The 24,879-nt window shown below is 37.5% G+C and overlaps 1 protein-coding gene across 2 annotated transcripts; it reads right to left on the reverse strand.

Moving 5' to 3' along the window:
* Positions 1–11: 11 nt before the first annotated feature.
* On the reverse strand, positions 12–24,180 carry abcg4a (ATP-binding cassette, sub-family G (WHITE), member 4a). Of its 2 annotated transcripts, XM_053485548.1 has the most exons (15): positions 23,686–24,180; positions 17,926–18,163; positions 9,522–9,639; positions 8,305–8,437; positions 8,140–8,190; positions 7,822–7,967; positions 6,664–6,787; positions 5,901–6,015; positions 5,259–5,404; positions 5,069–5,167; positions 4,797–4,965; positions 4,529–4,629; positions 2,516–2,674; positions 2,286–2,404; positions 12–550 (listed from the first exon to the last, which is right to left on the reverse strand). In XM_053485548.1, exons 2-15 carry the CDS (start codon positions 18,152–18,154, stop codon positions 325–327), a joined length of 1,935 nt encoding a protein of 644 aa, XP_053341523.1. In that variant the 5' UTR covers positions 18,155–18,163; positions 23,686–24,180; the 3' UTR covers positions 12–324. The 2 variants fall into 2 exon arrangements, with proteins under 2 accessions (XP_053341523.1, XP_053341524.1); XM_053485549.1 differs by lacking the exon at positions 23,686–24,180 and having other exon boundaries at positions 17,926–18,185.
* Between the last annotated feature and the right edge of the window lie 699 nt (positions 24,181–24,879).

A 24,879-nucleotide genomic window follows, 5' to 3' on the forward strand; every position in this document is an offset into this window, starting at 1 on the left:
AAATAAGCATAAAAAAAACCCACCAAGTTCTTTATTGGCACAATTGACCCTTTGATGTCAGACCTGATTATCTAATTGATAAAAAAACTTAAGGAGTAAAACAAACACAACGACAAAAAAAAAAAAATCATTTAAAGAATATTCAAGAACATGAAAAATAAAGCTTATAATATAATTAAAATAAAAAATCTGCAATTTGCATTGAGTTAACAGTTTGGTGGACATCGTTCAGATCTGCCTCCACAACATAAAAGTGATCCAAAACATAATGTGTGTCTGTGTGTTTGTACCAACTAAAACAAATGTAGTGGTTGATGTCAAGCCCTAACGTTCAGACTTGATTTTGTATCGCAGCACTAGATAAGTGGCTAGCCGAAGAATGAGGAAGAAAACCCCTAACACTATGAAGTCCACATAGAGCTTTGCATCCTCAACGTCCAGCAGCTGCAACACCTCCTCAGGCCTCTGGAATTTACAGACAAAGCCTGGGCATTCCAATTCTGTCCGGTTCATTCCATAAATGGAAAGGATCACACCTTCAAAGCCATACCTGTGGAAGAATAAGTTAAACTACATTATACTGTATCATAACTTTGCTGCAATTCTTGATTCTGATTAGTCAGAAGGTTTTAATTATCTTTCCATAAGAGCACGGGTCAGTGTTCTATGAGGAAATCCTTATTTATCGATTTTGTCAGGACTGCCCAGTGTTAAAACTTAACCAATTATTAAATGTAAATGTAATTTGAAACATTGAAAGAGACACAATGGCATTAATACATAAAGTGTTAGAGAGTTATGGTTAGCAAGTAAATGTGGTATAAAATAAAGTAAACACTTTCAAAACTTGATAGTGAGAACTTGAAATATATTGAATCACACTACATATCCAAAAGTGTGTAGACACTTGGCCAGTCATGCACATGTTCTTGTTGAACATCCCGTTCCAGATTTAGCCCTCTTTTTCATAGTATATATTATTTATATAACCTCCACTCTTCTCAAAGGATTTCCAATAAGTTTTTGAGCATTTTACATGGCTGTGCCGATTAACATAGTCAGAACGCCTGGGTCATTTCCTGTATCCTGTATGTGTGTGTACAGTATATACTGTATGTATGTATGTATGTATATATACACAATATATACAATATATAATAATTGATCATATTTACAGTGGAAACCTTGTCAGTATTGGGGGTAGGGGGGATAAGAGCATCTGCCAAATGCCTAAATATAATTGTGATAATGTTATTAATCATAAAAAATTCGTAAAAAACTTTTTTTTATATTAATATTTTTTAATGAATTTCTTTTATTTTTGTGAAGCTGCTTTGAGACAAAGCCCATTGTTAAAAGCGCTATATAAATAAAATTGAATTGAATTTAATTGAACTTTGCTGTTTCAAGAAAGAAAGTATACATGTTGGGTTGTAATGGCACTCCCATTTGTACTGGGTCACATCACAAAACCCTGCCGTTAATTATTTCCTTATTACAGTATGCCAATGTATGCTTTATTCCTTATTTGACACTCTCTAAACCTTAAGATTTAGGCTAAATATTAAATTAAAATGTAAATATTACAAATCAATATTAAGTTTATATGTAAATGTAAAGACAGCATGGTGGTGTAGTGGTTAGCACTGTCGCCTCAAACCTCCAGAGTCTCTGTGGAGTGCACAGGTTGTCCCTGGGCCTTTTCCTTTTATGAGCTCGGGTTTTCCCCACAGTCCAAAGACATGCAGTGTAGGCTAACTGGCATTTAAAAATTGTTCATAGTGTGTGACTAGGTGTGCGAATGTTTGTGCCTTAGCCCTTTGATTGGTTGGTTTAACTTCCCTGGTATAGGCTCCTGTACAGTATCTCTACACAGAATAAGGGACATAGATAATGGGTGTATGGATTTAAATAAAAAACTTGTAAATGTTTTGTTTATATGTTAATTGACCCCATCCACTCTGAGTGTGTTAGGCCACTAATTAAAAATTGTAAATAAAGTAAAAGTGCACACTCATCAATGCTGTACTCATCAATGCAGATATTTTTCCATATGAATGCATTGAACAATGCTATTCTGAAGCAGAATTTCTGGATCCATTGTTGCCATGGCTTGCCAACAGTCTTATCCAGAGATCCATTTTAAATCACCACGTTTGGACATGCATACTCTGTAGCTCACAAGGTCAATAGCTCAAAAAATCCTAAATAGAGCCGTGTGGATTTTTCAGATTAGATCTGCTACGACATAAGATTGTATTAGAATTATGAAAGCTGCTACTGACCTGACATAGGAGACATAGGAGCTCCACTGTAGGTATTTGGGAATGGTGTCAAAGTTGACAAAGAAGCCAGAGAATAGCAAGACTGGAATAGATGTCACAGGTCCTATGAATGTGGCCACCTACAATGAAAAATAGTGAGCTCAGAAAATCTTTAAAGAAGAAAGACCATGCTTGTTCAGAAGAAGTAGTCAAACTGGTAATGTATGTGTAACTGTGATGTATTTACACACCTGCAGGGAGGTGGAAGCAGCTCCAATGAGGAGGCCCAGAGACTGAGCGACCAAGGCAGTGCACGTGGACAGAGCCATGAAAAGCACATATCTCGCTGCTTCAGGAGGCTGCTCTGTCATCCAGTACACTATGCTACAGTACATTATGGGACATATGATCTGTGTGTGTGTGTGTAGGGAAAAGAGAAAGAGATAAATCTGGTAAGAAAATATTTTGTGATTATTTTCACATTGAAAAAAGATCTGTTTTTAGAGCTACCCAATGCTTGCAAGATGCAAATGCAATCAAAAAAATGTAACAACCTTTTTTTTCCTTCACCTGTTTCTGCCCCTTCTGTTAAAACTATTATAAGTGGCTTATAAGTTGCCCTTTAGAAAAATTTGCATGGAGTTTTATTTTGTCCATCTGTAAGTAGAGCTAATGTCCGGACTAGAAAGATGTGTAAAGAAACCAGAAATTAAGAAACTACCCAGATCTTCTGCACCTCTCAAACACACTGGACTCATGGCCCAGATTTAACTAAAATCATTTCAATGTATTAAATTGTATGAAGCTCAATTAACAAGGACTGTCTAAAACGCCACACCCAGGGAGTAATGCACAAGTGTGTTATCCCAGACATGGTCACTACAGTCAGCACCTCCAGACACATGCAATACATCCTGCGAAGTCTACCTCACATATCAGGGTCACTCTTTAGGGCTGTGACCAAAGAAGCCCTGGTGAGAAAGTGAACAGCTTTCAGAATCTGAAACAAGAAAGGTAAATAGGATTGGGCCAGACAGCTCGTGCAAATTTCCACAACCTGGATAATTGGCTTAGCCCAAACAAACCTTTGTAATGAACTTAAACAGACTTGAAAACACTTTTAAGTGTCTGTTTAACTTCCTACTTGTGTTGAGAAAATCCTGATTCATTCCATGAGTAAAATCAGGTCCATAAATTTGGGAAACTAAGATATATTTTTTGGCATGTGGCTGTACTCAACCACAATGAAATTGAAATGAAATCATAAATAATGGGACAAAATAAAATAATTACAATCACAAGCATTTTTTATACTTGGATGAAAATGCTTTTAAGTCAATGACTGCCCCAATCTATACTCTATATCTTACACAGAAGCTATGATGTCAAGGTGGCACCCACACCCAAGAGACTCGCATTTGCTCCTAGAGATGATGCAACAGATCTAATAAATTCAGATTGACTGCTGGGTGTGGTTCTCCTAGTGGAACTGACAAGACCTAATAGCCAAAAACTGACCTAAGAGCTACTGTAAAAATCCTCCACTGATTGAGCAATTAAAGCTCTACATAGGGTTCCTAAAAACCAGCAAGATGGTGCATGACTCACAATGCTAACAACTCACGAATAGTTGAGACACCCTGGGTAATCCTCCGCAGATTGTCAAGCATAAATGGGAAGGTGTGACACCTCTGGCCAGGCCTGGTTTTGGTGGAGTGGCCGTACTGATGACATGTTATGAGAAGCCCAGAAAATGATCCCAAATGCCAGAAACAGGCTGGGAGCTGGGAGCTCTTACACTTTTTGGAGAGAGTGTGAAAGATAGGCACACTCCATGTGGGATGGTGTAGGATTCAATCTCTGTGTTAAAGTCTCTTCTTTATGAACCCATAACAGGGGCTATATTGGAATTGGCTACAACATGAATAACATCCCTTACTGTTTTTGCTCACTGGAGCAAAAGGGAAGCTTAAATGGGTGCATATACTGGTAACCTGATTGTTCCAAAATCTCAAATTTGTGAACTTTTTGTGAGCTGACTGACTTGTAATGCTCTATGAAGATCAGTATCACCCCTCCCAGTAGTGTGAGTGCACAAGTGTGTGTCAATGTACAAGAAGATATCAGATTATTTACATTTATGTTACACAGTATTCATAGAATTACAGTTAAACATAAAAACACAGCTCAAGAAACAATATACACTCTTTTATTTAATGATATAGTAAATACCATTTATAGAATAAATAACATAACCAGCATACCTGGAATGGAACATCAGCCATGGTCTTGGCTAGATAGTAGGCCTTTAAACTGTACCAGTAGTTTAGATGCTCCCTTATAAGCACTGACAATTCCAGAGGAACTGGGAAAGTAGGAAAAAAATTACTCAATTGATCAGAATTTTCATATTATAACCATTATGATCTTTATGAATATTCCAAGGTCTTTAGTAATTAGTTAGATTTTGAACATCTTTGCTATACACACCATATACACACATTGTATACAATGATAAAAAAAAAATCTTACATGTCAGTACAGTGGGCATTAACGCAGCAAACATAAGAAAGAGCATGGAGAAAAAGAGGAATCCAGTATTGTTGAACACTTTGTTGGCATCATTGCCAATGTTCAGGTACAGCAGACCAATCAGAACTCCGATGCACAAGTGCGACATCACCCTCAGGTGGGTCAACACCTGGACACACAATTACAAATCCTCAAACATGGTCTGTGTGACAGTCACCATACCATAAATCAATTTGTCTAAATATTTAACCGAAAATTTGCAGAAATCTTACCGTGTCTCTGCATATAGTGATAAAGGTTCTTTTAAAAAGAATGCAGAACTGTGTGAATGTGCTGGTGGCAAAGGTATGTTTTTCAATGTGTCCTGAATCCTGTGCAAACACAACAGAGCATGTGTGAGGCAGATAGCTGCAACAGACAGTATGACATTGTTTGTTCGGCAGCGAGTGTATTGCCACTTACATTGTTACACTGAGTGGGGCAAGATGATGTGGGATCACTCTTGTCACTGGAGTTCTTCTTGACACCATCTGAACACATGCCGCCCTGCACTGCCTCGAAGAGCACAGGATTCAAATCACCATACTCTCCTGATGCCACCTCGATTACTGGTGAAAACAGATATGGAAAACACACAGAGCATATGGGAAAGATTGAAAGATTTTGAAAGTTGCTACTACATCTACAAACACAGTGATCACTCTGCGGTAAGCAAGGCTTTTTAGTAGATTTAGGAACATGGCAGTGGGGATTTGCTCTCAGAGCTTTCCTCTGGCTTTTGGGTCTGGTAGATATCCATAATGGCATAGTGAAAGCTTCCTGTGAAGTTGGTTAGAATATAAATCTCCAGTTCAAACATCTTGAGCAAACTCCACAAACCAAAGGTAGGAATTGAATCTGGCCGGGAATTGCACTCAGAACCTCGAAGTACAAGGCGACAGTGCTGACCACTAAGCCACCATGCTGCCTAGGTCTTAATAAAAAAGCATATATTTTCTTGGTAAAAAGGAATGAATGAACAATTACTTATGAGACCAACTTGATACATTTTGCCAACCACAGTTTAAATGACACATACACATGCATGGTTTAGATTGTACATACTGAAGTCTGCAGGATTGTGGTAAGTAGGGCAGTGGAGACCAAGGTTCTTCAGATAGGGGATGAGATATGGGACTGTGCCCTTATATATGCACTGGCCCTGACTCAGAATATACAGCTGTAACACAGAGCATAGACAACAGAGAAAGTGGGTTAGAGGTTAAACACTACTTCTATCAAAATACATATACTTACATAAAACTAACACATAATAGTTTGTCAGTGTATGTAGTACTACTGTACATGTACCTGCAACTTTATTCGTGTGGAATTTAATAACACACTCATAAGCGTGTTTTAAAAAAATGTACAACGACATCTGTTGAATTTTGAATTGCATAAAATTTTAATGTGTTACTGTGAGGTACGCGATATAAAGGTGCAAGATCACGTTTATTAAGTAGATGTCAATTGCAAAATTATAAGAGCATATTAAAAAATCTACAGCGCCACCTGTTGAATTTTGAGATGAACTAATGATTTATATATAAGGATATATATATAGCATGTCTTCTCTTCCTGTAGGGTGATTGTGATGAAACAAAAGCACATCCCGCTAAATTATTTTTTCGCAAATATCTTCAATGTACAGACATGGCAACTTTACAGTTTTATTATATGTATAGATCATGTGGAATATACTGTACATGCATTTATAATTAAAATTTAACAAATCATTTTCACACTGAGAAAAAATTAACACTGCTGAGATGTAATGGGGTTAATTTAATATGTTGGTTTTTACATTTTAAATACTGTCTCGTACCTTGTCAAACATTTCAAAGAGTTTAGCACTGGGCTGGTGAATGGTACAAATGATGGTTCTTCCACCAAGAGCAAGAGATCTCATTAGAGAAACCACCTGGTAACAGGATGCACTGTCTAGACCACTGGAGCACACACACACACACACACACACACAAATAGACACATGCAATAACAGTTTCAGAAACAGTACTCTCCATACTAACAATGCTGAGCTGATTCATTGAAGTCATAAAACGATGCCTAAAATGTTTAAAAATTTAAATTCTAATTTATTCACGTTTACTGTCCAATTTGTTAGGAGCACTTGAATGTAAACCTGAATGTAGGCTATGTAGCAGAATTTTATGCATTTCACCCAACCTTCAGTCCTAAAAAATGAAACCAGTGCAGAAGTGCCAAAGTGTGCAGTTCCTTCAATGTCCACTGGGGGCAGGCCTTAAAAGTGAATCACACCACTTTTCCACCAAAATGAACCAGGGGCTAATTTATGCCTGGTGCTAGTGCCGATGCAGCACCGGTTTAATAGCAAACCTCCTAAGAACTGGTTTTATTTTTCCATGAGCTAAAAAGTCACATCATTACTGGCAAAAAGAAATGCTAGTGAATTTTTTTTTTTAAACAACAACGGTGAACTTAAACATTACTTTGCAAGCAGTTCTCCTGGCTTTATCATTTGAGCTGTCCATTGCATATTAAATAATTTTTTTAAGATGGTGATCAAAGACTTCAAGTTGGTCGTGATAGTCCCGCCCCAGCCCCTGATGTAAGCGGTTCTTTGTTCTAGCCCAGGAAAGTGTTGGTGCCGCCATGGAACCATTTTTTCTGTCTGAGGGCCGGTTTTTAACTGAGGTAAATAAGGGTGTTCCAACCAACAACCAGGCACTGTTTGCTCCGCCCTTGTGCCCATTTAGGGATTAACCGGTATTTAGACAGATCCAAATCTTGCCAAGATGGCATCGACCAGAGCTCCCACAGTTGAGCTTCGAAGCAACTCTTCAGAAAACTTATGGGTGATGTCATGGAGGGTTTTTTTATACAGTCTTTGATTTCACCTCAACATAACGGGCTGATTGGTTCATTAAATAAGTAAGCATCAATACAGACGTTTCTAAAAAGCAATCAGTGAACGAATATGAACATAAAGATGGTAAGGAACCTGGTAGGCTCATCGAAGAACATGACAGGTGGGTTGTTGACCAGCTCCAGTGCAATAGCCAATCGTTTACGTTGACCTCCGGAGAGAGCTTGTGTACGAGTGTGTGCAGTCTCCTGCAGGCCTAAAGCAGTGAGGATCTCGTTCACCTGTGACAAGTTCAAATGCAATGTTACAAGTGTGTGAATTTTAAAAATCTGCGAAGACGTATTTATTTATTAAAACATTTTATTGGCTTGTACTAGTTATTGTAGTCCTTTCGGCACCATCACAGACATAAGATCGGGTGATGCAAGCTTAAACCATTTCTGTTTCACTCACCAGTTCCTTCTTCACTTCCATGTTCTCATTTAGCTTAAGGTTGACTGAAACCTGCAAGACAGTGTGCACATCACTGAAAGGAATCTGATCAGTAAAACAGACGAGACAGTGTGATTTGTAAAAGTGTTTGATACATAAAAGTTTAAGTGGGTAAAAAAAAGTTACCATCATGGCCTCCCACGTGGTAAGGTGTGGAAGCAGCATGTCATCCTGCATTATGTAACAGGACATCTTCCTGAAGGTGCGGAGGTCACGCGGTCGCCCGTTTACCAGGATCTGACCCTCCATGCCAGTCTGTCTAAAGAGAGAGAAAGAGAAAGAAAACCCAACATAACATATAAAGTACTATTCTGATATACTGAACACCTAAGGCAACCTAAGTTTTTTTTTTTTTTTGGCAAAATATAAATGCATCTCAAGAAAGGAAGAGAATAAAAAGGTGAAAAGATACATGTGTATGTAAATAGAGGAAAAAAAGAAAAGGAGATATAAACATGACATATTGAAAACCAACTGTGTTGGACTCAATGATTGTTAAACATGTATGAAGGCAACTAAATAAAGTTTACAGATGTGTGGACCAGTGGGGAATGTTAAAAATATAGATGAGTAATCTACGGCTTAGAGACAATGGCACTGAAGAAATGACAGGAGGCACAGTTGGAGGTAGCAGAGCTGAAGATGTTGAGGTTCTTTGTGGGAGTGACAAGGATGGATAGGATCAAGAATGAGTTCTTTAGAGGGACAACCCACGTTAGATGTTTTGAAGATAAAGTCAGAGAGGCCAGATTGAGGTGGTTTGGACATGTTCAGAGGAAAGATGGTGAACATATCGGTAGAAGGATGCTGAGGTTGGAACTGCCAGGCAGGAGGTCTAAAGGAAGACCAAAGAGGAGATTTATGGATGCAGTGAGAGAGGACATGAAGTTAGTTGGGGTGAGAGAAGAGGAAGCAGAGGATAGGGTTAGGTGGACGCAGATGATTCGCTGTGGCGAACCCTGAAGGGGAACAGCCGAAAGACAAAGAAGAAGAAAGAAAAATATCTGTATATTAGGCGTGAAGCCTATTCCAGAAGACTTAGGGCACGAGGTGTACTTACACACTCATTCAAACACTACGGGCAATTTGGGAATGCCAGTTAGTCTAATCTGCATGTTTTTGGACTGTGCGAGGAAACCCTCAAAACATGAGGAGAACATGCAAACGCCATACATACAGACACTGAGGCGGGAATCGAACCCAGACCCTGGAGGAGCAAGGCGACAGTGCTTACCACCATGCCGATAAAAATATTATAAAATAAAAAAAAATACATTTAAATAAGTAGATGATGTAATATTTAAAGAAACAAAAAGACAGAATACTCTCGCACTCTCGCTCACCTGTACCCAGCAAGAATATTCATGAGGGTGGACTTGCCGGCCCCAGAGGGCCCCATAATCCCGATGAGCTCCCGGCTGCAAAACTTCCCGGACAAACACTTCAGGAGCGCCTTGCATCCTGCACATTTAAGACACATTAGATCCCTGTGCTTATTCACTTCTTACTATCTCGCAGCATAACAAATTCAATATTCTGTTAAAATATAAAGTATTTACATCAAAAATTTCTGATTATGAATGTGTGGCCTGGATAAACCCTTCACACTCATGGAGTGAGGAAATCACACGTCGCCAGCAAGGTTTCAGACATCTTTAGACCGAATAGACTGGACATGGAATGTCTGTGTTAATTCCTGCTATCACTTACATTTTAACAGTTACACAATCCCCCACCTGCCATTCTTTTTTCTTTTCTCTTTTGAAGTTAATAAGGCATAAAAATGGGGTTGGTTGTGTTGCCAGGAAACCATAAAGGCCTCTGCTCTGTATGTTCCTGAAGGTCTTACATTCTGAAGGATAAAGTGCTGAAACTTGAAACTCTCAGCAAAAAAATGAATGTTGAAGTTAACAATTATATACTACCCTTTATATGGAGTGCGAGCCATACATTTCTCTGTAAATTAACTAATATAAACACAATAAATAACTGTACTAAATATCAACCAGGCTGTGATGCAGGTGTAGGCATTACGGCAAAACGAATATACTGTATATCATCAGCCACGCTGTAATTAACAGGGGTGAAAGTAGTTTTAAATTTTTAATGGTACCATAAAGCCGAAAAATAGAGGGAGAATAAACAATACCGGTGGTGGACAGTCTTATGGGATTTACTTATATTTCCACTTATTCTGCTTTAAAATATCAGCCAACTTCTGGGTTCCAGGGTTGAACCCCAAATAGCATTCTAAGTAGGGTGTACAATCCCTTGATCCACAGCTACTCTCCCCTCTTACCAGCACTGTGGACCATATAGCCCTACTTTCCTCTATGCTGGCGACTGACTGCTAGGTAATAAGGGATTGTTAGGACACATGTGATGTGGAGTAATACATATATGATACACATGACTGTTATGCTCTATATCACCACTTATGGAAAATACACAATTTCTTAAAGAATAATAAAAGAGGACGGTGTTTTTACACCTACTTGATTTTTGTTATATGCTTTAAACAATATTAAGGGTACCCATCTGCAAAAGGAGCTCTGCTCTTATCCCCGCTCTATCCTCATGACTATCCATATTGGTGTTGCTTTATGAAGTACAATATAGTGGTCAGTTAGAGTCTAATGTCATGCATTGAGTAATTTATCTTTCTGCTCTTTTTTATACAGCTTGCCAGCAATGCATTCTGCTAACTTATACCGTAAGCCTCATTAATCATTTGTCATTTCTTTCATCATTCCAGCATGTGTCAGACCATTAACACACAAGGAACCATGATATCTAATACACACGGTAATGTACAGTAGGCGCCCATACTAATGCACAGTCTGCAGCAGCACAACGTGAAAGACTAAAACACTCCAATTATCCCAGAAACTCTCCCTTTGCACTGTGAGGACAGTTTGAATAACATTCAAACCAGAACAACATTTATTTTACAGTAGGTGTGCGTAATGTATATTAAAACATATTGCAGATTGCTTTATTTGAGAAATGTTTTTTATGATGTAAATTCAATGAGCTGAAAATAATACAATTCTTGGGTTGTTTATATATATATATATATTGCTTCTGGGATGGAATTCCCAAGAGAAATTCCAAGGAAAGCATCTCCAAAGTTAATGTTACCCCACAAAATGAGCAAAATGAGGAATGAAGTTTTTGTACATACAGTATTTTCCAAAATTATTTTCTGCAAACCTTGGGTTTTAAATTAATTGGATGCACAGTTAACGGAGGAGAGAATAATGACTAAAGTTTATTCTTGTAATATATGAAATAGATATAAAAAGCTCTTTCTTTAATAAATCTCATTAGGTAAGACTACATATTGCCAATAAGATTGAAATTTTAACAAATTGATCTGTGTAGGTCTGGGTTAATTTTAGTGTCTATTTGGGGTCATTAACTGGGTAAAACAGCCACCCTGGCAGAACCAACAAAGCTTTGGGCTGAAATATCTTAGCCCTTCAAATTCCTGATGCCAAATCCCTTGACAAACAAGCACAAAGCATCAGTGATCCACCAACCAATATATTTTACAGTCTGCTTCCCTTTTATACTGTACAACTCCCATTTTTTCATAACTTGATGGTGCATACTATATATATATATATATATATATATATATATATATACTCAGCAAAAAAAGAAACGTCCCTTTTTCAAGACTGTATATTTCAACAATAATGTTGTAAAAATCCAAATAACTTTACCGATCTTCATTGTAAAGGGTTTAAACAATGTTTTCCATGCATGTTCAATTAACCATAATCAATTAATCAATTAATTAACATGCACTTGTGGAATGGTCGTTAAGACCTTAACAGCTTACAGGAAGTAGGCATTTAAGGTCACAGTTCTAAAAACGCAGGACACTAAAGAGACTTGTCTACCGACTGTGAAAAACACCCAAAGAAAGATGCCCAGGGTCCCTGCTCATCTGCGTGAACGTGCATTAGGCATGCTGCAGGGAGGCATGAGGACTGCTGATGTGGCTAGGGCAATAAATCGCCATGTCCGCACTGTGAGACGCCTAAGACGGCGCTACAGGGAGACAGGAAGGACAGCTGATCAGTCTCGCAGTGGAAGACCACGTGTAACAACACCTGCACAGGATCGGTACATCCGAATATCACACCTGCGTGACAGGTACAGGATGGCCACAACAACTGCCCGAGTCACACCAGGAACACACAATCCCTCCATCAGTGCTCAGACTGTCCGCAATAGGCAGTCCATGAGGAGGAGATGCACTGCAGGACTTCAAGCAGCTGGTGGCCACACCAGATACTGACTGGTACTTTTGAATTTGAGCCTCCCTTCATTCAGGGACACATTGGGAAACATTTTTAGTTTATGTCTTATGGTGTTGATTCTTTTAGTGTCCATACAAATATTTACACATTAAGTTTACTGAAAGTAAAAACAGTTGAAAGTTAGAGGACGTATATATATTAAGGCTCTTAGTAGGTTGTTTTAGCAAAGATGTTTAAGTTAAGTTAAACCTTTATTTGTCACATATACATTACTGCACAATGAAATTCTTTCTTCGCATATGCCAGCGTAACTTACGGTCAGAGTACAGGATCAGCCATGATACAGCGCCACTGGAGCAGGTAGGGTTAAGGGCCTTGCTCAAGTGCCTGGGAATGGCAACCACCAAAAAGGCTTTGGTTTGGAAGGTTTGGAGGCAGTTTCTAAAATCTAATTCTAATGTTTCCAAATCTAAGAATTAATTATTGGCAAGTGTTTATGATATATGTTTCAGGAGTGGCAATGATTTTGTCACACAGAGTGTACTTTAATACAAACATTTGTACCCTTGCTCTACGTGACTTTGACTGTTGCATAGTTATTGGTGCCGACAACGAGGATTATTCAGAGAAGAACACAAATCAGCCTAATCTGCATGTCTTTGGACTGTGGAAGGAAATCCACCATGCACGAGGAGAACATGCAAACTCCACACACTCAGACCTGAGCCAGGAATCAAACCCTCTACCCTGGACGTTTAAGGGAAAAGTGCTAACAACTACCCCTGTGTAAAAATCAGTAATTCACAATACTTCTGAAAGACCAGCCTTTTTAGCACTAAAATTCATGTCATGTTCAGTGTCAATCACGTCATGATTTTCCCCATTCTGATAGTGTTGTATATGTATGTGATTATACGCAGTGTCCCGCTGTAACATGATTAGCTCACTAGATCATTGCATAAATTATTAAATGTTTTAATTAAAGTGGGCAGTTAGTTTCTATTGTTAAGGAAAGAAATGTTTTATATATTATACAATTGATATATTTAGGAAAAAAGATTTTTCTTAATATTTGTAATCTAAAAAAATGGAAAACCTGTTTGCAATCGTTCTTCTTCTTTCGTCCACTTTCTATGAGAATCATTTTGCTTTGAAATTTACAATTGAGTGATGTTATAAATAGTACATTTCTGAAGATCACACCGGTATGAGTAATGTCTTACTTAATTATACTGTTTACTCTTTTGTGTACTCTGATTGTAGCTCTTTAATCTCTGTATTGATGTTGTAATACAGTCTGAAAGAGCCAGACAGGTGGGCAGGGGTGAGACAGAGAGTAAACGAGAGTGGAATCTGGTCACATATCCGTCGCATTGGCTTATAACTGTCAGTGCTGTGTGAGGCATGCTGATGAATCAGCATTGTGATCTGTTTGTCGCATACTGATCACCCAACAAATGCATTCAATGCCCTGTGTTGTGATGCAGCTGATAAATGCAAATTACAGCCTGATTTTGGCTCTGGCTCATGCTGATGTCACTATGCACACACTATCACTATTCGTCAGTCCCATATCTGGATGACATCATAACAGAAGCATCATCTCTGAAGTTGTCCTAGTGGTATTGTTATTTGTTTCCTTCTCTTCTTAGTTTCTATGCATTTTTTTTTACTCATCTAAAAACAGGCCTGTATACATGGTCAGGGGGTCCTGGAGCCTATTCCAGGAGACTTAGGGCGCAAGTCGGGCTACACCCTTTATGGGGTGCAAATCCTTCAAAGTGCACACACACATACGTACACTTTGGGCAATTTTGGAATGCCAAATAACCTATTCGATATGTCTTTGCAGTGTGGGAGGACACCCACCAAGCACGGGAAGAACATGCAAACTCCACGTGCACAGAGGCAGAAATCAAACCCGAATCCTAAAGGTGCAAGGCGACTGTGCTAACCACTACACCACCATGCCGCCTGTCTAAGGAGACAAAATTGTAAATTAATAAAGTCACTGTCTCATTCTTCAACTATAAGTTAATAGACCTGATCGAATGAATTAACATCTGATTAAAACTCAGTTCAAAAAGCTTAAGAACTAAACACACAAAACAGAATAGACATCTTATTCTTTAGCAGAGATTTAATCTTCCTGCAAGAAGATTTTCTCATTTAGTAAGTGAATAATTAGATACAGCTATTAAGTGTAACAATCAGAATTTATTTTTAAATGATGGAACTGAATTCATTTGAATACTTGAGTACAAGCAGCTGCTGAATAATTTGACAGGTCCGTGCATGTACGTGTGCATGTGTACGTGTTGGGGGGTAGTTAACGATGCATGTTAGTTTTTCATGATATACTTTACTTTAAATCATTTGTGGGGTTTTTTCTTTAAGCAAACTAATAAAGGGTAAATTATGATTTAAAAAAAAACATTGCAATATTGAGAACGATAACAGTGTGGCAATATCAAAAAATAAAATGGAGAGGAAGCAGAAAGCAAATAAAATACATGAGACACAGGGATCAATCAATCAATCAATCAGAGAGGGGGGTTAAGGTTAAAAAAACAATAACATCAAAGACAGCAATGCAGCATGACATTTAGCATGGGATGTTAAAGGAAGAACAAAAGCAGCCATATATATATATATATATATATATATATATATATATATATATATATATATATATATATATATACACACACACACAGTGTATATACCGTTTCTACTTATCAATTTATTCTTTCTCATCCAGGATATCTTACATTGTTTTCTTTCTATAATACTACATACTGTACTACCATCACTTCCTTAATTGCAAATTGCATGGGAAATCTGGTGAAGCACTTCGAAATGTAATTATCTCCAAGTGTATCACAAACAATTACTCTATGATGCAAAATGAGATTAAAGCTCTTGAAGTCTTTTGGGAACATACGTCACCAAAAAGAAATGTGTCAAAAATGACAGCTGACTGTCTTGTGTTTTGTGTGCGTGTGTGTGTGCGTGTGTGTGTGTGTGAGAGTGAGAGAGAGAGAGAGAGAGAGAGAGAGAGAGAGAGTATGTGTGTTTACTGCCATCTACTAAATCCTGAGGTTTTATCTGAAGAGGGAATAGGTTGGCTGACAGGAAAACATACCAGAGCAAGGATTTTTTCTAATAGCTCAATAAATCAAAACCTTGGCCTCTGTGTATTTCATCAGCAGTTTGAGTCAAGGCCTCCATGACTCAGCCAAAGAGAGCCGTCCGAGGCAGGTAATAAACAGAAATACAAAAGAATATAAAAAAATTATAAACTAACAAAAAGGAACAAAATATTATGCAACTAGAAAAGGAGAACTGTTGTTGTTGTAAACTGTAGTCATCAGTACCTTTAATCCGGCTATTATACAGAGTCAGCCAAAAAATGTATACGCACTTCAGGAAAAGAAAAATAGTATGATGTATATTATATTAATATTATAGTATATTAATATAGTATAATATAAAAAAATAACACCAAATTAATAATAAAGAGTAATATTATATATACTGTATAATTGTTGTCTTTTTACTGGCAATGTTTATACTTAATGCTCAATTATTAATGCTGGGATATTTTTATTCTAATAAAATAATGAAAGTTTTCTTTCATGTTGTTTCCATGTCCCAGACTAGTTGGGCCAGAGTCATGACTAGTATTAGTAGTATTTACAACTACTAATTATAGTACAGTATATAGTACAGTAAAGTATAAAAACACACACTGTGGGGAAACCATTAACAGAATTAAAATAAAAAAAAGATCTTAATAGATTTTAAAAAATCTGAATGCTTTGATTAATTTTAAATTAATTGCCCATCCCTATTTGGTAGATAGATAGATAGATAGATAGATAGATAGATAGATAGATAGATAGATAGATAGATAGATAGATAGAGATAAAACTGAGACGCATAATAAACTGATTTTATATTGTTCCTCTTAAATTAAAATAAAATCATATAAAGCTTCTAAAGAACCTTAGCCATCACATGAGGTTATATCATATTATTATCCATGCTATGCTGTCATATTCTGTGTGTGTAAGTGCATAGATACATGGATACAATTTCACTCCGAACAGGGGAGTTAAAGTGTGTGTCAGTACTGTGTGTGTGTGTGTGTGTGTGTCTAGCCTCTGCATGAGCTAATGGGCCAAAGGCAAGCGGGTTACATGAGTGTGAGTCTGGTGTTAGGTTCTCTGTATGATTCAATTAGGCATTAGCAGGGTCATGCGTCCTGGTCAGAAAAAAAGTCTAAGAGTCACTCTACAGCGCTTTAATGTTCTACAACACAGTATGTGTGCAAACAAGTAAATGGCTAATAGACCAGTTTTAATCAAGCAGGTTAGTTAAGCACAGCAGAAAGCTCAGCAGTGTGTTGCTATATAGAAGTGAGTTATTGTCTAAACTTTGCTGAGTATAGCACTACACAAACCCTTAGGCAGCGAGAGCACTGTGTGAAGAGTGTGTGAAAACATAAAACACGGCAAGTGTTTCTATGCAGTCCCTTAGATGTGTTTGAATTCTAGTGCAAAAAGAGTCAAATAAAATGTGGCAGTGATAAAGAATAATGAGCAGGAAGATGTGCCATAAATCATCAGTATTGATCCCAAAAGTAATGGAGAAAATGAAAACATTGCCTCTGCTATGTGTCACTTTGAGGGCATGCTGTTTAACCACCTTGTTCTTTTCTGGCACTGGATTCCACAGCCCCGTGTAAGAGCTTGGCAGTGAAAGCTTACAAGTCACTTATTGACAGTTGAATAATAGTTTTTTTGTAAAGAACATAAAAACACTGATAGGTCATTGATAAGAAGAAGTAAAGCCTGAGGATTGCTGTACCGAAATACTAAGCAAAGAGGATAAAACTGTAAGGGCGATGTGAAGAATTTAGGAAACTGCATATTTCATTCTGCTACTTGCGATTTTATTCTGCGTCCTGCAAAGGTTTATCTCCTTTCAACCAGTGTTATATATATATATATATATATATATATATATATATATATATAATGTTTTCTTTTTTTTTATTAATTTCTTTTTATTTCAAACTTTAAAGCTAGGTTACTATGATTTGAATTTTGCTTTATCAAAAGGATAAGCTTTCAGATTTTTTATTAGTATAAAGGAACATACGGGTCAGGGGTAGCTCAGTGCTTAAGTCGTTGGACTATGGTTGAGAAGGTCCCAGGTTCAAATCCCACAACCAAAAAGTTGTCCCTGTTGGGCCCTTAAGCAAGGCCCTCAACTTATCTACCCACTTTTACCACATCTTAAGTCTTTCATAGAATTCAAATCAATTCAAATGTTAAATATACAACTGAGTAATGTTGCCTTAGAAACACAAACAAGAACCACATAAAACATCACTCAGCAACACCTTAACCACGATTTTAAATATCTACTCGGTAAAACTCCTGACTGTAATAAACTATAGCCTCGTTACCTCTCCTCCTCCAACAGGGGCCCTCATGAATAGTGTAGGAAAGTTCGGTGAACTCCAGGTCTACAGCCGAGCGCCGGGGCAGGTGCGAGAACCTCTGGGCCTCCGTGATATGGTTCTCCACTTTCTTCAGGTGGGTCAGCATGGCTGCATCCGGAGGGGCTCCTCCTGACTTCTTGGTCTCTTCCATGGGGATGGAGACTGACCCTTGCTCTAAGGACTTTTCAGCCATACCAGCAATCTGTAAAATAGAGAGACACTGTGAAAATGTGTTAACAAGATCACATCGTCACATGAGACTCCCATATTTATACAGTCTCAAACTTCCTGATTTTCTTTTTGAAATTGTTTGTTTGGTCTCACTTATGGCTAACTACCCTAGGTAAATATGTTTACAATGGTTTGATTGGTATTCAGCCCCACCCACCTGACCTGACCCTTCTTTTATACATTTTTGATTTTGTCAATTGATCAATTGATCAATTAAATTACCTGCGATTTTATGTCTTTGGTTGACACATAATACTAAAGAAGGTGGACTCAGTATAATTTGCACAATTAGAACAATTAATTATGTAAATTTAGAAAAACAACTCCTTGTTCCCATTTTAAGTTGGGTTTATAAGAGATGAATACTTATACAATTACAAATTTTACTTTTTTTTTATTTGGAAATATGTTACAAATAAAAGTAAAAAATATTTATGAATATTTCATAAATAAAAAGGGGAGAATATTTATGCTTTAAACTTTGTGCTTTGCAAAGCTTCTCATACGATAATCAGCAATTAATTAGGGTCACATGTGTTCCCAGATTCTCCACTTGTTTATATTTAATAGTTCCTTTTTTCCTGGTTCATTGTTTTCTAGTTCCCATCTCTTTCTTTATCTAGTTCCTAGTTTCAAGTATAATTTATGGAACAGAAATCATATGATTACACCCAACCCCCCCGGGTCAAATATTTTGATTAGATATAGGGATATAGAGGATTATAACTGAAGACGATGAGTTGGTGATTGTGTGATGGCTTTAAATATATTGCACTGAAGTAGAAATGAAAAGGCAAAGAGAAAGCTTTAATGCATAATGATGTCTTCTGTACTTATAGAGTTCCACAGCTGTGAAGTCATAAAGAATCAAAGAATCAAATAAAAAGGATAAAAGAGGGGTCTAATGAGAGCTGGAATCTTTCATTATCTGTGATGAACCGCAAGCCTGATGTGTTTGAATGGAACACCTGAATATAATTCAATTTCCAGAGGAACAAAAGCTCTCCAACCTAAAGAGAAAGCCTTTCGTTACTGGTCTTAGATTTTAAGCTGTTTAATAAATCCAACACTCTTACACACACACAAAACACACGACACAATCAGCTGTCGTTTTTTCACACACACACACACACACACACACACACACACACACACACACACACACACACACACACACACACAAACACACACACAAAAGAAAAAGAAAAAATATATTAATCAAAATGGCTGTTGATATTCAGACTGGTGTTTGAGACACAAATCTGGCGTAGGATGAGAAACAAGTAATCTGATCGTAGAGGAAGAGACTGAGAGCTGCAGAGGCTTACTCATGGTTGGACAATCTAAAAAGTTCTGCTCTGGTGTTTTGGTCTTGGTCATATGTAGTCTAGCTTTGGTATGGTCTGAGTTATGAGAACTGCATTCCTTAGAATTACTCCAAGTTTACTTAGTTTGTTTGTATAAACCCTTGAAAAACAGTTTAAATCACGCCGGGACTTAAATTTGACAACTTGACCTTAAGTATAATCTACATCAAAGCTGACAAATAACTACATTATACTATTAATACAATATTCTGGAAAGAAATTGTATAATAAGGTATTATTGGTTGCATAATCAAAACTGATTTAATCTATTCCATGACACAGCTTATTTGTATTTTCTCATGCCCACAAAGCATAAAGAGAGCAGGAAACAAAAAGAAATGATTGCTAATGATGAAAAAAAATGCAGAAAGTCAGTAGCGAAAGTTAAAAATTTCTTGTAAGAGCGATGTGCACTACATCTTCTATCAGCTCAGGCATTTGTTTACAGCTTACAGCTATGCGCAGATTCACGGCACAGCATTTCTCTTGTCAAAATTAAATACCCTTTCTTTTCCCCGTTTTCCCTAATTTTTTTTTGTCATAATTATGTCGATGATCTAAAACTTTTTTCGATGGTGCTCTTAGATTCAGATCTAGTGAACTAGTATGTGGGTAAACCATATACAACTGTGTTAATCCTTGCAACCCTAACCCTAACCCTATTACTCATCTAAAACTGTTATGAAATGAAAACAATTAATTTTACAATTAGTTTTTTCTAAAACACAATTAGGTCTGCTGGTTATATGCATGAATACAACATCGTTTAATAATTAATTAATAATAAGTAAAGCATCATGTAAATAGCTTGGAATCTAAAGAACTTGGAATCAATTTGACTACTACTTCTAATATTCTAACCTGGCATTAGCAAAGAAAACAGGTCAGCATGGTTAAACATATCCAATTAATATTAGCAAAATAACAAAACCTAACTCAACATGCTATTTAAAATTAGATAGAGTTCAGGCCTTACAGGAAAACAACTTATTTTAAAGGAGTTTTTGTCAACTCCAGCATTTTGGGACAATTTAAATGAGGGGTTTGCTTACCCTCAAGCTCCATGCAGCAGTCTTGTGGCTTATCTAAACTAAAATGGCTTTAGAGGGCTATAGGGGCTATAGGTTTTTTAGCTAAATAATAATAAAATATTTTTTGATAGTGTTTATTTAATAGTGTAGATAATATTTATTGATAGTGATGAAGTACTATACTTTCACATACGAGGTGCGTTTAAGTAAAACCAGGACTTGTGATGAAATTTCTTGTAAATGAATACATAAAGGTAATTGGCATTCACATAAAACTTTGACAGTAGAATGATGAGAATCTTAGCTGCAGTAAAGGATTTGAATGGTGCAAATATTGTAAAGAAGGTTGTACATCCATGAATGACGAGTCCACCTGTGTGTGCTTCTAGGAGGCAATAAGATGCTTATCGGACATGAAGCAGGCAGTCCAATCATAACTCTGGTGTACTGAGAAAACATTCTACCTGGATGATATCCAAGCACTAGTAAAATGCTGGGATACAAACATTAGTGTAGCAGGGGATTATATAGAGAAATGAAGTTTATTTTTTAAAAATCTTACTCTCATAACTGTGTTCTGTTATTCTGCCTAATCAAAAGTGCCAGTGTGACTCAACCACCCCTCACACATAAAAAAAAAGTCCTCCAACTACATAAGAAAGTTGGATTTTCAATTAAAAATCATTGGTTTAGAAGATGCTGAGGTATTATCACATAATCTACCAAAGTAGAAGTACCACCTTAGAAAGATATTCTCCTTTAAAAAAATTAATAAAATGAGCTAATTATTTTTGAAAGAACTACAAATACACTTTTCAATGGAATCAATAAATTTATCTGCAACAGTCTTAAAGTAAGAGCAAAGTAACAAACTGCATATGGTATAATTATCATGCATTTAAGTACCTGATTTAATGTTGAAGTACCTCTTGAGTATTATTAAATTATATAACTTTTAATTTTACTCGATTTAAAAAAATAAATAAATAAATTTAACTTAAGTGCAATTTTTGATGATGATGATGACAGGCTTTGACCCTATCAAAATAAAGCATTTACCGACCTAAAATCTATCCTTAAGGTGCCACAAATTTAGTCAGTACTGTGTACAGTCAGAAACGGTGTTAGTTTTATCCAATAGAGGGTGATTTCTTTTTAGGTACAAACCTAATAAAAAAGGGTTCCAATCTTTATTATAAACCTGGGAAGCTACTGAATCCCTATAATTTTAGCTAGTCAGCTAAAATTATATATATATATATATTATAAATGTTTAAAAAAGCATCATCTGATAAATAACTTATTGTAGATGGGCTGTATCAAGTAGTTTTTCCATTACATTCTATTACATTGTTACTTGAGTAATTCATAATTGTTACTTTTTTCCCTTTTACTTTTTCCATTCACCCCTCCTTCTGCCACTTCCTAGAAAGATAATCTGTTGTAGTGTAATAAAATAAATGAAAATACATGTCTTTGTTCTTAAAGGATCAACACATTCATGCCTGCATGTGCGAATGCAGTAATCATAACTACGGAAGTCTTTTGTGAAAAGTATTGCCCAGATTACACTCCCAGGCCATAGCGGTGATTCATACGAACCTTATGAATACCACTGAACACATACCCTACACTCAGCAGAGTGCCACAGGAATTGAGAGTAGAAAAAGGCCATAAGAATGATCTGAAAATGAATGGAATGAAAAGAACATGGGGGAAAAAATGTGCTGTGAATAACCTTATATACTGGTATCCACACTAATAATTATAATAATAATGGTGATACCAGCCCATGGGTTTTGACCACACGTTCCATCTTATGGTGAAAGGAAAAGATGAGGAATAGGCAGTAGACGGTAAAAGACTATTGACCGCACCAAAGAGGCCATGGCATCAAATGTGTTATAGTGTTACGCATCAATAGCAATGCACTTAGGCTTGGCTTCAACACTATCCAAACCAGATCCTGATGCTGCCCTAAAGAGCACCTGATCTCTCTCTCTCTCTTGCTCTCTCTCCCTCTCTATGCCTCTATGAAGTGGTTCCGCAAGATATTGCCAACTAGCACATCATCCCATTAGAGTATTGGTTATTCAGACTACCATCAAGAAAGCATAGCTTCTTTTCAAGGTAAAAATGTAAGATTGATTTGTTTGCTCTTAAATAACAATCAACTTCAGATAGACTCTTCATTAATGCTTAAATCCCAGCTCCTCAATAAATTTCTTATAACAGTTCTGATAAAAAAAAAAAAAAAAACAAAGCTCTGACATCAGTGTTAATTATAGAGCAGTGGGAAGAAAGGTAGGCTGGAACAGATTTTTCTCATGTCTACAGGTTAAGTGGCACTTCGCGCAAGCTGTAATAGAGAAAACCAAACCATAGGCAGTGAGACTATGAGAGTCTAGTCGAAATGAAAGGCTACCGATCATTCAGAAAAATCTTAAACATGATGCAGAAAGAGTAAACCTACCCAAACTGCCTGCTTGAATCCACTGACAGAAAGTGCTGCAATACATTTTTCCTGATTCCACTTAAAGATTCATAAAAAAGGTTTGTGTTTCTGGAAATCTTGTATTTTCTGGCAAGGAGGTAAGGGGTCAGGGAGGGGTGTCTGAGCAGGGCTTTTTTATTGATTGAATTGCCATTACTGGCCTTCCATTACCACGCTGCGATGGTTTCGCTCACTGCAGGTACATAGGGAGGAGCAGACAAGCTCTGATCAGAGAATGGCCACCAACACGGTTAGCGTTCAACCACCCAGACACCAGGATAAGGAGATGTTATTATTAAATAATTATACTGGAGGGTTTTAATCTTATGCAAAACATGTAATTAGGGCATTTTATATAAGGATGATTTAATAAAATGTAAAAGTCAGTAAAAAAATTATGTGATGTTAACCTGTGTAAAGGACTATGAAGCGCTATCTGATTTAGATGTGAGCCCTTGTGTGGCTTAAAGATGAGATAAATGTGACATACATCAGTACGCAGCATCTACATATTGGCTGGAATAAAGCTATAGAAGGATGCACAAGGACGGACGCCAGTACTGGTACCCTACAGAGTGGTGCTGATGAGGAGGAAACTTACTTTGTTTTTGTCAAATTGAGATGAACGGACACGTCTCCAGCTGGCTGATGCTCTTATTTACCTACACAGACATCCGTGTGATCCTGACATACCCGACTGGATTCCACCTGATTCCGCACAAAGCACACAGAGTTCGCAAGACGTCCGACTGGCTCTCCTGTTGGAATCAGCTACATCTGGCGTGCATTCCGCAAATTCTACGAATACGACAAAGCGCCCCAGACCAAAACATACATGACAGTCATGGAGACCGGAAAGGATGCATCGACATATCAGTCACCCGGAGCAGAAGTTACATTCCGGTCAGCTGATCCGTCTTTTTAATCATTACCTCTGTAAACAAGTCGAAGGACAGGCGCGTTCACTTCCGTTTCTCGCATCAGCATCCAGACCGGAGCGGTACCGCAGCAGTCCGGTACAGCGCGGGAAATCAGTGTCCAAGCATCTCCTCCCTCCTCATGTCCGACACTCTACTGTAGAGCAACATCCACATCCGAGCAGGTCGCCTGATATACCAAACTGATCCCTGATGCGAAAAAGATCCAGATGTGCAACGCAGGCCGGTTGAAAACAGTTTCTGCCCAGGCCTGGTGTAGAACGGGATGAAGCATGCGTGTGAGTGGGTAGGGTGGGGGTTTTCAGAGGAGAAGCAGTCATCTCTGCAGAAAGCTCAGAGGGCGGGTTGGCACTGTGCCACATGCGGTCACGGGACAGGTGGGGATCTCGAGTTTCCCCCACGGTTGTCCAGGATGCTCCATCATCGGCTCTACCCTGTCGTATCAGCACGCCATCACGGTGCATTTGGGGTATTTAGGCAAGTTACTTGACATGTCCTTGACATGTGATCTGTGATGAATATGTGCTCCAGCGCATAGATACAGGCGTACATGTGCGCTCTGTACAGCTGGAGGGGCTGATCCAAGTTCTTACACATGAATATCAGGATGGCACCTCAATATGTGGGCCAAAACATATGGGTGAGTGTGTACATTGTTGCAAAACTATTGGCCAGACAGGCTGATTTTTTTGCACTCCACAATTTTTCAAAAGTATATCCAAATTTATAAATATGATTTAAATCTGATTGAAAAAAGGGCAAAATAATATTAATAACAATAATTGAAGAAAAAAAAACAGGCGCCTTGGATTCTATAGTCGGCTATAATGAGAGGAAAAATGTTAAGTCTATGACTT

The sequence above is a fragment of the Clarias gariepinus genome, chromosome 24 (genome assembly GCF_024256425.1).
Source record: "Clarias gariepinus isolate MV-2021 ecotype Netherlands chromosome 24, CGAR_prim_01v2, whole genome shotgun sequence".
Lineage (NCBI taxonomy): Eukaryota > Metazoa > Chordata > Actinopteri > Siluriformes > Clariidae > Clarias > Clarias gariepinus.

Bases quoted from the DNA above. Each gene is read 5' to 3' on its own strand.
- abcg4a (XM_053485548.1), bottom strand. From the start codon at position 18,154: ATGGCTGAAAAGTCCTTAGAGCAAGGGTCAGTCTCCATCCCCATGGAA. The intron at 9,640-17,925 runs GTAACGAGGCTA...TTAAATGTGCAG, and splicing joins CCCCTGTTGGAGGAGGAGAG to GATGCAAGGCGCTCCTGAAG. The intron at 5,168-5,258 runs GTAAGTGGCAAT...GTGTTTGCACAG, and splicing joins GCCCCACTCAGTGTAACAAT to GATTCAGGACACATTGAAAA.